The sequence below is a fragment of the Pelodiscus sinensis genome, chromosome 5 (assembly GCF_049634645.1).
Source record: "Pelodiscus sinensis isolate JC-2024 chromosome 5, ASM4963464v1, whole genome shotgun sequence".
Taxonomy (NCBI): domain Eukaryota; kingdom Metazoa; phylum Chordata; order Testudines; family Trionychidae; genus Pelodiscus; species Pelodiscus sinensis.
This window is the reverse complement of record NC_134715.1, coordinates 27,191,261-27,204,541: the sequence shown is the minus strand read 5'-3', so window position 1 is coordinate 27,204,541 and position 13,281 is coordinate 27,191,261. Positions and strand designations below refer to the sequence as shown.

The 13,281-nt window shown below is 42.4% G+C and overlaps 1 protein-coding gene across 8 annotated transcripts in view; it reads left to right on the top strand.

Moving 5' to 3' along the window:
* The window catches only part of TBCK (TBC1 domain containing kinase), a 184,130-nt gene extending 171,243 nt beyond the window's left edge, over positions 1-12,887 (top strand). For all 8 annotated transcript variants that reach the window (XM_075929700.1, XM_075929695.1, XM_075929699.1 and 5 more), the window contains one exon: positions 10,878-12,887. In XM_075929700.1, coding sequence (XP_075785815.1) covers positions 10,878-10,988 — 111 coding nt within the window. In that variant the 3' untranslated portion in view covers positions 10,989-12,887. The remainder of the gene's footprint in view (positions 1-10,877) is intronic.
* Positions 12,888-13,281: the final 394 nt, after the last annotated feature.

The window sequence follows — 13,281 nt, the reverse complement described above, 5'->3', positions numbered from 1 at the left end:
GCCAGCAGCACCATAGAAAAGTAGCTCTTGTGGTTCATGTACTGGACCGTTCTATGTTGAGGTGTGCAGATTGGGATGTGGGTTCCATCAATTGCTCCCCCGCAGTTCGGGAACCCCAGGGCAGCAAATCCAGCCATGATCGGGTCCAGGTCTCCCAGGTGGATGACCCTGCACAGTAGGATGGAGTTGATGGCCCACACAAGCTGCAGAAGGAGACAGACAAACACACAAAACAGAGAATGAGAGAGGGGGTGCCTGAGCCCTTGGAAGGTGCCTGCCCCCCAAACACCCCAGGAGCCACCTCCTATGAAGCTCCCCCCCCTCCCCCAGTAGCAGGGGTGTGTGAGGGCAGGACAGCACAACCCCCTGGAGACGGGGCTTCCCCCTCACACCCACTCCACTCCCCCACCTTCTCTAATCCCCCTTTCCCAAGGATCCCCTTTTCTAGTATTTCTTCTCTCTCTCCCCCCCCCCCCCCCCCGAGACTGCAGCCCAAGAGTGCTTTACCTCCATGAGGAGGGCTCCAACAGTGGACTTCTCCATGCTGAACTGGTTGCCCACTGACCAGTAGCTGTCTGGGGTGGCGAGTTTCCAGAGAGTGATTGCAACCCGCTTCTCCAGGGTGATGGCAGACCGCAAGTGAGTGTTGCGTCATCAGAGGCCGGGGCGAGCCAGGCACATAGCTCCAAAAAGGTGGCCTTCCGCATGTGGAAGTTTTGGAGCCACTGCTGGTCATCTCACTGCTCCATGACCAGCCAGTCCCACAAGTTGGAACAGGTGTCCAGCCTCCAGAAACGCCTCTCCACCGTGGGTTTCGGTTGCAAAGGTGTTGCTCCCATACCCAGGGAGAGGGTCCCCAGAATGAGCTCGGGGTCAAGCTCGGACAGATCCAGGAAGGCAGCTGGCACAAAGTGCTGCAAAAACTGCAGCATGGCTGTGTGTGGCCATCACATTCCCAGAGGCAGTTCTGGCTCCATGGCACAAAGACAAAAGCTGTGGCTTCCAAAAAAGCTGGACAACCACAGCAGGTGCTGCGAGAGCTTTGCTGTCCCTCGAAGAGGTAGGCTAGCACACAGCAGAAACAGAGAAATGGCTGTCCAGGGGGTCCCTTTAAGCGTATGTCTGCTAGGCTCCGGCACCAGCACTCAGAAGCAACTGGTTACCTAAAGCCCTGCTTAGGTGGCCTTTTATGCAAGATAGCGTCGAATCAATGCGGCCAGTGTGGACGCTCTCTTTTGGAAGAAGTTTTTTCAGAAGATCTCTTCTGGAAAACTTCTTCTGAAAGAAGCCTGCAGTCTAGATGTAGTGTTTGAGCTGAAGGTGTAAATCCAGCTCGACGTATAGACATGCCAATCAGCACGTATCGGCAGCTTGAGGCACCTAAATATCCTTGTAAATCTAGCTGTGGAGTAAATTTCACTAGGCATTTTTGTGGTATCAGAGAAGACCGTGTTTCCCTTTATTTGTGTTAAAGTTGTGTAATTTCTTCAGTTGGTCTTCTCAAAGGCACTAATAGTCACTTATGGCCTGATTCAAAGCCCGTTGAAGTCAACTGAAGTCTTTCGATGGCTTCAGTGGGTTTTGGATCTGGCCCTCATTTAGAGATATTGGGAGATTTATTCAGTTAACAGCAGTTTCCACGTACATCATAAAATGTGCTGGGTCCCAGTCAATATGATACCAAGTGGACATTATACAAAGTCAACAAAAAGAGGCCTTCTCCTCCTGTCATCAACACTCTATGCTTCCAAAGGCCACAGGATCATAGAAAGGCGATACAGAACTGTAATATCAGCCCTACAATTGGCCTTTTAATTACTTTGCACTTACAGTTTGCAGTACTATACAGCCATTATTTAGTTAGGCCTTATATTTCCCCTAGCAAATAGGTTAAAAAAATAAAGTGAAAAAAGAAACAGATTCAGGAGAAGTTTCCCACTGTTCCTTTGCCAGCTTATAAATCAAAAACAGGCCAGCCCAGAAACCCCAAATATGTATAATTCTGTTATCCTTGATTAAGCTAATGCCTCTGCCTTTTACCAGGAAGTTTGAAGGATTATTTGAAGAGGAGTTTGAGCTGTCTATTTCATTACAGTGAGAGGCTTCTGGGTCTTGGAAGTGCTCATGGGAGTTGTGGAGCCCTTAGTTTTCTCTCTCCAAAAGTTTCCATGAATTCTGGGGAAAACACTGACATAAGGAAGGAGAACTTGGTGCTTCACCTCCCCTGAAGCTCTTTATGAAGGAATGAAAGATGGATGTGGTTGAGCCAGTAGTTTTGATCTAGGGATGCCATGCTCCAAAGGTTCCTTCAAAGATGTCATCCTTGTAAGTTGTGTTTTGGAACTGGGAAGCTCTACATGGGCTTTCGATAAGCATTCCAGTATCTATACAGTGTAGAAAAAGGAGACCTGAGTCATTACATGGTCTCCTGGCAAGATCTTTAAGCACTGGATGGAATTCTGTCACTGAGTAAGTCTTAAACATTTTTAAATAAATAAAGCAATTCTTAAGCCAAAAAAAGTTAAAGTTAAACCAACATATGTCTGACTTTCAGGCTGAGAGTGAGAGTGGAAATGCTTCAAAAGAACATTATTCCGTTTCAGATCCCCTAGACCAGTGGTCCCCAACCTTTCAAGGTTGTCGGGCGCCAGGGAGCGTGGCCGTTCGCCCGCCGGGCGCCAGGGGGCGGGGACACTTGCGCCCCGGGGGCAGCCCCCCCCCATAGCCGCATGCCCGGGGCGGCCCCCCCCCCATAGTTGCATGCCCGGGACTGGCGCTCCCCCCGCCAAGCGCCACGCACCCGGGGCCGGCACTCCCCCCGCCAGCGCCGCGCGCCCGGGGCCGGCGCTCCCCCCGCCATGCGCTGCGCGCCCGGGGCCGGCGCTCCCCCCGCCCAGCGCTGCGTGCCCGGGGCCGGCGCTCCCAGCGCCCGGTGCCAGGCCAGCCCCGAGCACCTGGCGGGCGCATGGCGCCCGCGGGCACCGTGTTGGGGACCAGGACCCTAGACTTAATTTCTGGGGAATCATGGAAGACTAAGTGTTTGTTTGTTTGTTTTTTGTTTGTTTTTAAAAAAAGATAAAGTGGATTTTTATTAATTAATACACTTTATGTTGAATCTTAAAATGGTATTTCCTCATTATTGTTTCACAGCCCACTCAGCCGTATCGATATGGGGCTTTAGTTTTCTTGGAAGTTCTTTGCTTGGTATACATTAATTGTGTTACAAGAACAGTCTCAGGAAATTGGTTACTTTGCACTTTCAGCTGTTCTCGGGAATGTTTATATTTGCTACTGCATTTTTTCATTCCCAAATGGAAGATTCAATGCTTGGGGCAGCATCATTCTCTTTCATGTGTAGGGTCACTCTTAAGCCTTATCTGGTTCCTGATAACAGCTGGCTATCTATGTAGATGAATGGGCTACCCTCAAACTCTTATGTGTAGCTCCTTTCAACTATCACTTTGTAGCTGAAGTTATGAAATGGAAAGCAAAGCTTCTTCAGTATGCAAAGAATTCCTCCTTGATCTTGTTAGGACAATGAGTGCATTTTTAACATACTTTGTGTTTATAGCTAAATGTATACCTTTGCTCCTTCCCTTTCTTCCATTTCAACTTATGGTGATACTGTATTAGTTATCAAGTAACAGTACCTAGCAAATTGTTTATTTGAATATGTCCATCACCTGAATATCAGAGGTGCAACATTCTTTATCTGGAGAGTCTTGAAAACAGTAGGTCAGAGTGCACCGAAGAACTCAGTTGTAGCAGGATCCACATGCCCTGTTCATGTGTAGCAAGCTGGTGTATAACCCCTGACTTGAGCTCATGAAGTCTCCAGGTAGACGTGCCTTTAGTGTTACATGTAGTTGAACTAAAAATACCTCCTTTGAAGCCATGGGATTTAGTGTCTCCCTAGTCCTGCAGAGAGGGTTGTTCATGGATGTTAGTGAATAATTTCTTGGTGTAATTCATGTCTACTCACCTTCACTAGAATCAAAGTCAACCTACTGTTTGAGTTTTACAGTAAAAGAGCCTGCAGTCCCTCAGCTAAGGCTTTTGTAACATACATTTACAAAGCAATAGAAAGAAAAGAACATTTGTGCAATCTTGTAATAGTATTTGTGTGAGATAAATCTGTAATGTGAGTATCTCTTTGCTTCTGATTCTTTGAATATATAGTTTTGCTTCCTTGTACTGTTCATTGGTCACGGAATTTTTTCACTTAGTATTGTGGTACAGTATGCTATTTCTCCATCCTTCCCAACCCACCCTCTAATTTTCCCTTGCCACAGGAATGTCTGTGAAAGCAAGAAATTTAAACATCCCTACCCTCATGGTCAGTCTGTAAAGTGTTATAATCCATTATGGCACAAACTGCTTTCTGTCACAGGAATCTCCACTATATACATTCTGAGACCGTGATATGTCTAATGTAATACAACGGGTACCCTTGAAAGCTGTGTAGTTTTGCTGCTTGGAGTAGTCTTGTATAAACACAGTTTGATAAATGATCTATACTGGGGATCTAAGGTTCCCAGTTAAACAGTGGGGATTTTTATGGCTCTTGATACATGATGGTACTTAAATGATGGAAAGAAGGGTCAACCCTGTTTTGTATGTTTGTATGTAGACCTAGTGAAAGGTGTTATCCAACACTGGGTTTAAATGAATTTGCTACAACCATTCCTGTACCTCTTCCTGAGAATTTGAATAAATGAGTTTTACTCAACAAGAATGTTGAAATATTAAATATTTGCATGCTTACTAGTTCCCAGTGAAAGAGGCATATTTTATGTGGAATTAATTCGTGCTTAACCTGTGAACAGTGTTTCCAAACACTTTACCAGACATCTGAGAAGGCAGTGCTTAAACAAGCTATTCAAAGATTTTCATGCACCATACACACACTCATTTGCTGTGAATATATCATGAAGAAATTAAATTGAACTCTGCATGCAGTTAGTACAATAAAACTCCAGTTGTCCGGCATCCAGTGGTCTGGCACTCCTGATAATCCAGCACCAACTGGAACCCGGAAGTGCTCCGGCCAGCCGGACAATTGGAGCTGCTCTGCCCCCAGCTTCCCCAAGTCCACTGCTGCTGAAACTGGCTGGCAGCTGACTTGGGGAAGCCAGGAGCAGAGCAGCTGGAGTGCTGCCAGGTTGGTCCTGCAGCGCCACTCAGGTGAGGGGTGGCGCTGCTGGACCAACCCGGCAGCACCCCAGCTGCTCTGCCCCTGGCTTCCCCAAGTCAGCCGCTGCTGAAACTGACCAGTGGTTGATGTGGAGAAACCGGGGGCAGAGCACCCCAGCTGCTCTGTCCCGGACTTTCTGAAGTCCGCTGCTGGTCAGCAGCGGCTGACTTGGGGAAGCCGGGGGCATAGCAGCTAGGGTGTTGCTGGGTTGGTCCCGCAGCGCTGCCCTCTCCCAGGCTACGCAGTTCTCCGCCGACCCCCATAACCCTCCTTCCGGTACTCCAGCATATTTGATAATCCGGCACCCCCTGGGTTCTAAAGGTGCCGGATTATTGCAAGTTTACCGTAAATTTCATAGTAGTCTAACGTTTTGGGAATAGTGTCTTGAGCAAAGCTTGTGACCTAGAAAAGAGAGAGATTCTTTTTTTTTTCTTAATATTTCTTAGCATTCCCTAATCCTATTTATCTGCTGCCTCTCCTTGAAAGACTTAAAATCCTCTTCCTGAAGTGTAATTTCTACAATCAAGGAATAAAAACAATGCCATTCAACTTTTGTTGTTCAATGACACAAACACCTCAAATTTTGAATATGAAGTAGTGAGTTCTTGCAAATAACTATTTATCTGTCCATGATATGTAAAAAAATGTTAATCTAGCTGATACATTTGAGGGAACCATGATCTGTTTGTAAACATTAAGATTTACAAGAAGGGAGGTGATATAAGAATTTTACATGTCACAAGAATAATTGGAATAGAGATTTGAATAATTCTTCCACAATGTATCTTCCAACATTCCTTTAAAAAACAGGTTGTTTAGATTATTCCAAACTAAGATCCCCAACTTTGATTGGCTTTTGTGCTCACCACATACTGCAAAGCAAGTCCCTTTTATTTGGTTGCAAAATAAATGGTTTTGGTGCCTAACTCTTGTCCCCTAATTTAAGAGTTTGTCATAGTATTTGAAAAAGAAGAAAATGAGTACATACACATTGATTAAAATGGTAGAATTACACAATGGTGTGCAGTCATGTGGGAGACTAATTTTATTCTGAAATTAGAGTTTCTGCTGTTGACTCCACAAAAGAAATCTATTAAGTGGCTCAGAAGGTCACACTGTTTCATAGTATCTGTGCTAAATTTTATTATTGTTAGACTGTCAATTCTTGAAGTTAGTTTTTGAGAAACATTAATTTCCTTTGCTTGTTTTATTTTCTCGTGTCTTTTAAAGTTAACCACATGATATTTGTGCAAAACCTTTAGGCTATGAAAAAAAGGCTTGAGGTCCATGTAAATATTTGAAATCTTTCTTCCCCTTTCCCTTGAGCAGTACACATGCCAGAAATAACTCTGTTCACCTTTTTGATAGCACAAGCTGCATACAATGTACCCTGGCAGCTGTTTATCCTTTCAGGATACAACATACAATAATAGAACATGAAATTGGCAGTGTCTTTTTTCAATCCCTCCCATAGCATAGAGATGTTAAATTTAGTTTAATCAACCGATTGACTAGTCAATGGATTTTCCATGGCTTAGTCGATAAGTGGTGAAGCTGCAGCGGGATTAGCTCCCAGGCCGGGAGCTAACCCCACTGCGGCTCTGCCTTTTAAATATATTAAGAGTCTGTCTGCTCTTAATACATTTTAAAGGCTAAAGCTCAAGCTGGGTCCCCCCTTCTGTGCTTTAGTCTTTTAAATGTATTAAGAGCCTGCCTCCCCTGCTCCCTGTGTAGATGGTGCTGGGGGGGAACCAGCCTTTAAGCTGGCTTCCCCCAGCACTGGCTCCTGCTTCCTCCTCCCTCACCTTGGTGCCTCTGATAGATAGAAGGGTGCTAGAGATGACATCAAGGGAAGACCGTACATCTCTGGTCTCCCACAAGGAGGGGATGGTTCTCTTTGAGGCTACGTCTACACAGCTTCCCTCGTCTGCAAAAGCCTATGCAAATGAAGCATGGATTAGCATATTGCTGTATTTCATTTGCATAATTAATTAGCCCTTTTTGTGCAAAAGCCCCCTTTTGCACAAAGGCCATTCTTCCCCATTTTTTCAGGAAGAACGGCTCTTGCACAAAAACCACTTGCACAAAACCGGCTCCTAATGAATTATGTAAATGAAGTGCGGCAATATGCTAATCTTTGCTTCATTTGCATAGGCTTTTACGAAAGAGGGAAGCTGTGTAGACATAGCTCACTGTTGGTGGTTAAATTATACAAGTTGAACAGTGCCTAGAGCAAGCTCTGAGTGACCACTCTCAAATGGCATAGATTGGCATAGCAAAAACTTCCCTATATGCTTATCCGAATACATGCTTGGTAATTCAAAACTGTGTATTTTATTTTAAATACTACTTAATTACCCAGGATCATGGTCCTTGCTCTCCTCTGTGGCAGTTCTGAAAGAGTTAATACTGTTCTAGTTGCAATAACCTCCATAGGCAAAATATGGGAAAATGGGGACAGAGAACCACAGAGAGCAATTAGGATGTGGGAATGTCGCTACCTGAGTCTCCGCCACGAAAGATTCTGCACTTGGGTCCAGCCAACTTGAATACAAACCCTATATCACCTTCTTCTTTGAGTGCTTGCTCATGTCCATTCAACTTAGGTGCGTGTATTCACCACAGATACTGGTGCCAGAAGTATTTTCCCTCAGCAATATCCATAGGGGACCAGTTCTGGTGCCCTCTGGAGTGGTGCACACATGCCGTGTTATATAGGGTGCCGCCCTTAGTTCCTCCTGGCCTTGAGCGACGGTGCTTGGAACTATGCTGCTTTCCTGGGGTCTGTCAACAAATGGCTCCCCTCCAAGCAGCGGGGCACCCCCCCCCCCCAACTGCCACAGAGCTCCCAGCTCCGGGGCTGCTGGGGCTCTGCCATCCCAGGTCGCTGGGGCTTCCAGGGCTTTCACAGCCCCACAGCTGCTGGGGCTTGTGGGACTACAGCGTTGCTGCCCCAGATCCACCGCTGCCCCAGATCCACCACTGCCCCAGGGCCAGCCCAGCCCAGCCGCCGGGCTCCTGGCTCTGCTCCCGGCTGCTAGGCACCTAAGGCTCTCTGGTCTGGCAACATCCAGGATCCTACTGCACCATAGATATTGCTGGACCAGAGCATCCTGGACCAGAGGGGTCCAACCTATAGTGGCTGACACTATACGCATCAATGTTAGTTGATTGACATAATCCAACTGCTTCAGTCCTAAGTGTTTGTGCCTGACAGTCTTTGGTAAGTTCTGTCAATGAATATCTTTGAGTTTCCTCGTGAGTTCTCTCTACAGCTCTCCCAAATGCTTCCCATGACCCTTCAGCTCTTCCTCTCCCCCAGAGCACTTAATTTTTTCATTAAAATCAGTGCCTCCTTCTCAAATTCCTGTCAACTCTTTACTTGCAAGTGTTCTTACTCTGTCACTTTGTCCCTATGTATCTGTTCCTTTTCTTGTCCTGCCTTTATCCTATTTAGATACTTCCTTCGCCTTGTTCTGCAATATCACTCCTCTCCTCAGGCCACCCAGCTAGGAAAGACTCTCTTCTGTGTTTCTGTCATGCTCTCCCCTCTCTAAATCTGTTTACCAGTTGTCACAGACCTCTCCAGCCTGGTTGCTATGTGGCTCCCTCAGCAAACCAGCAGGATTTAAATGGGCCATTTATCAGATGTGCAATGAAAGCTCATTTCTAGCTACACCCTGATTACTGGGGCATGACAAACGTACTGTGTAGAACAAGATTTGTGTTGTACAAACCCTAAATGAGAAGCGATTGTGTGGTCCAGATTCAATTTTAGATAAAATTAAATGGCAGTGATAGTCATATTAAGACCAGTGTTTGCTAAATGTCTTTTTATAGTTGTATTGGCATGTCTGAGAGATGGTGGGAATTGTAGACTATGATGTAGATGGTTTGCAATGTCTCATGGGACTGAATAGTTCAGTCTGAGATTTACATCATCTTTGACAATTATTGCAGATGTTTGCTTCTTGATTGAGAGCTGCTTGCTTCCTGTGGGCTCTTTTCCTGTAGGTACCAGCCTCTGTCATGGGCTTGGATTCCCTGATGGAGGTGATGATGTCACTTGTCACAATCACTTGCCAAGATTTTCCACTGGTCTGTTAAAATATTAAAAGAAACTGTATCTAGCTCTAAAAGAGTTATTTGTATGAGTAAAAAGTGTTAGATACATGAGATAGGTGTGACATGAGGTATGAAATACGTGATAAAATAAATGTCACTAAATCATATGGTAATTTTTCCAGGATACTATTGATGAATACATCACAGTATTTCTTTTAAAAAGAAACACTTGCATATATCATCCATATATGTGTGTTTAGTGATTTTAAATATGGTGGGGGAGTCTGAATATACCTCAGTAATAGTTCAGTGCATATCACTTAATGCTCTGGTTCAAAGAGCTTTCTATGGATGCATGGTACATGATACATCACTTGGCAACTATGTATCCCATCTTGCTTAATAGCTTGTAATGTTTTTTTTTTCTTTTTGATCCTTTGAGTCTTCCATTGACTGACAGAAGGTAACGAGAAAAGAGAAAGATATATCAACAGAACTTACCTTTAGTCTTCCCTAGGGTAGTATTCCAAGGAGACCTGATCCTGAAAAAAAATCCTTCACTAGGGTCAGTTGTGACTCCTTATGTTGTCTGAACATAAGGAGTCACATAAGTGGTCACAGATCTCGTGCTGAATTTTTGCTTCCTATTAGGTCTTACCTGAATCACTTGGAAAGGAATGCAATAATTGTGTTTGACATACAGATGTACAAAAATTAATTATATGCTTTTTTTAAAAAATTATGTGCCTTTATAGCAAGGGTGTTATAAAACACACATTACAAAGTGAAAATTCCACTTGGGGAAGAAGTTTAATACTTCGCTACTTTTAATTGTTGTTCTTTATGACCATTAAAGGAAATGCCTCTCTCTTTCTGTTTAAGGTCTAAGCAGATAACACTGAAGTATATTATCTTAAGCCTTGATAGCTATTAAAATGTTATAGTAATTTAAATGGGAAGTAGACTAAAAAAATCTTCCCATTTAAAAATTTTTAATACAGCTACAGTGTATCAAATTCAGTTCACATGGTGATAGTTCAGTGGAAGTTGTTCTGTTGGAGCTGGTAATATAGTTGGATGCACAGAAGTATTTCTTAGTTCTTCATACTTGTTAGTTATACAAATGGAGAATAGGTTTAAAAAAATCAGGAAGGAAACTAACGTACAGACTTTTTAAGGAGTGCGGGGTGGGAAATGGCTGTGTGTTTTCCAGACAAAATTTGGTTGGATAATTGTATGTCAGGTTGAAATACTAATTACAATGGATGGATATGGGAAACTTTAGCTACTCTTTTACCTCCACTAAAGGATGGTCCTCTGAATCAAATATAAGGATCAAATATTAAAGAATCTTGGAAGTGATGCATCTTTAAAGAGAATTCAGAGCTACCAATGTGATAGTTTTCACGACCAACAAATTCAGTGCAATGCATACAGACAAACCAATATGGGTTGCTATGCTGGAGTAGTTAGTAGAGAAGCAGTTCTGTTCTGTGGGTCACAGGTTAATGTAGATATTAAATGGCACTATTATTAAGGTTATCCTGTTTCACTTTTTTTTTAAGCTCAAGAAAAGGAGTACAATACACAGCATACTAACAATATGTATCTGTTTCAGTTTGCAGCTTATCTTGTGAAAATCAAATATCCAAGAGTCTGCATTTTGGATGGAGGTATAAACAAGATCAAGCCAACTGGTCTGCTGACAGTTACTTCTCCGCAGATATGAGCAACTACACATTTTGAGAGAATGTGAAGTTACAGGGTTCTGTCTATAGTCCATGAGCATCATAAACCCTAAGGGCATTATGACATCTGCAGTAAAGAAATCCAAATTGTCGATGTCTTTCCATGTGGGTATGGAGTGAAGGTGCTCTGATTCTATCATTTGACATGGAACATGATTTGGACTGGATGAAAAATGTGAAGCTTTAAATCTTGCAAGGGACTTCCTTCAGCAGCAATGAAATCTGCATCCAATCAAGCATTATCAGGTTCCAGTAAGAGCAGTGTAGCTAAGGTAAATATTTAGGGTTTATACATATTTCAGCAAAACTGGAGAAACCATTGCTAGACAGATCAAAATTGCATTACATTATTTTTGAGAAATATTTTAGAGAGTGAAAGTTGTGGTTGATATTATAACTCATACTTTTTACTACAAATAATGTTTTCCCTATCAATTCTTTAAAGAATGAATGCTTCATTTACTGATCTACTTTTATCCTGGGCAAAAGTTTTTTGGTCTGGACAGGAAATGAAAATAAGTGAATCCCAAAGTATTAGTATTCAGAGTGCTGCTGAATCTATCCAAATATATACCTTCTTCTAGAGAATGGTTCATTCGGCTCTTTCATTTACTCTTTGTTATTACAGTGGCAGTTTCAGAGTTTTCATTAGGCCTCATCTTGTGCAAATAATGTAATGACATTCCTGAAACATGAGAATTTTTAAAATATGCAAAAAAATAAGCTTCCAACTATACTGTGAGACGTGACAAAAAGTAATTACCACAAAATAATAGTGGTCCATATTTGAGACACTTCAAAAGGAAAAAAAATCAGTTCTATTTTTTCCACAGGTCTTCCCAAATTTTCATAGAATTGAACACTCTAATTGAAAGTGGAAAAGATGTATTGGGTGATCTACTTCATTCCATCTGACAACATAATCACTTTTTGAAGGACCATTTCTTGAGTCTGAACTTTAAAACTGACACATTGAGACAGCTATCATATCTCTAAAATAAAATATGTGCTAGTGCTGCAGGTGAGTGAAAGCAAGTACCACAAATGGGATGAAATGATTTTGGGTAGAGAAGGTACGGAAATGACTTTCTTGCAGCCAGAAGCCATGAGGGTAGAAAACAGAAATAGGAGCAGGAAATTAGATCTGTCCAAGGAGCTAAAAGGGTGACTTGTTTTTATTTTTTTGTTTGATTGATTAAAGGCAATATTTGTTTATTTGGGTGAAATTCACCTTTTTGGAGAAGGTGAAAACATTTGAATTCTGTGCCTCATAATTCTAGCTTTGCCCCAGTTTTTCTATGCTTCCAAAACTCCTTTTTCTAAGTAATTTAAAAAAATACTTCTAGAGTGTACAGTATATCTTCTTGTACATCACTGATAAAAGTAAGTACTTCTAATACAAAAAGATCTGATGCAGGCTGCAGGGTCTCTAAATTAATGGCATTAAAATAAATGTATTGTGCTCTAATGCCCTGAGAACAGGAGCTCTGGTCATTAAGAGAGAGCTGATGTTTAAAGGGAAAAAAAATCTTGGAAATGATACCAAGAATATTCCTTTAACTTTGAAATGATAAAGCTTCCTTGGGCATTCTGCTGAGTATTGTCTGATTTTACAATGTGGTTGTAGGTATTGAAGTATTTTGTAAAATAAAAAAAATTAAAGATTTGTTAGAGCAGATGGGGAATTTGTCATTTGAGTTATGATGTTCCTTTTTTAGAGTAGTCCATGAAGTATAAAGGTTTACAATAAAAGTACAGTGTTAGTATACAAGGACTTACTCTGGAAAAAGTGACTAAGACTTGTGCTTACCCTAGTTTGGGAATTCACATGATGATTTGGTTTTAACTTTTCAAATAAAGCATTGAAGCAGCTGAGTATATTTACATTTTTCTTTCCTTATGTCATAAGAGATTCATTTCCAATATTTAAGCCATTGGAAAAAGGGCTAACAAAACACAGGCCACGTGCTTTTATATGTATCACCGACAAGATTATCTCATAACATTTTGCACTGGAAGTGTGAAAGATCACTACCTGACTCTGATATTAGTAGTCTTATATAATGCATTTTCATACTGGAAATGCATCTCAAAAAAAAATTCTGGTGCTCTTTGTCTGATTATGGTAGAGACTACACAATGAGTGTGCTATATGAGATAGGGTGGTGAGGAACTGTCTGGCCACAAGTGAACAAGGGGCTGACGTTAGCTCAGTTTGTCCCTCCATTTTTACAAGCACTCAGGAGGAGGACTATAAGGATGGGTGACAAAGGG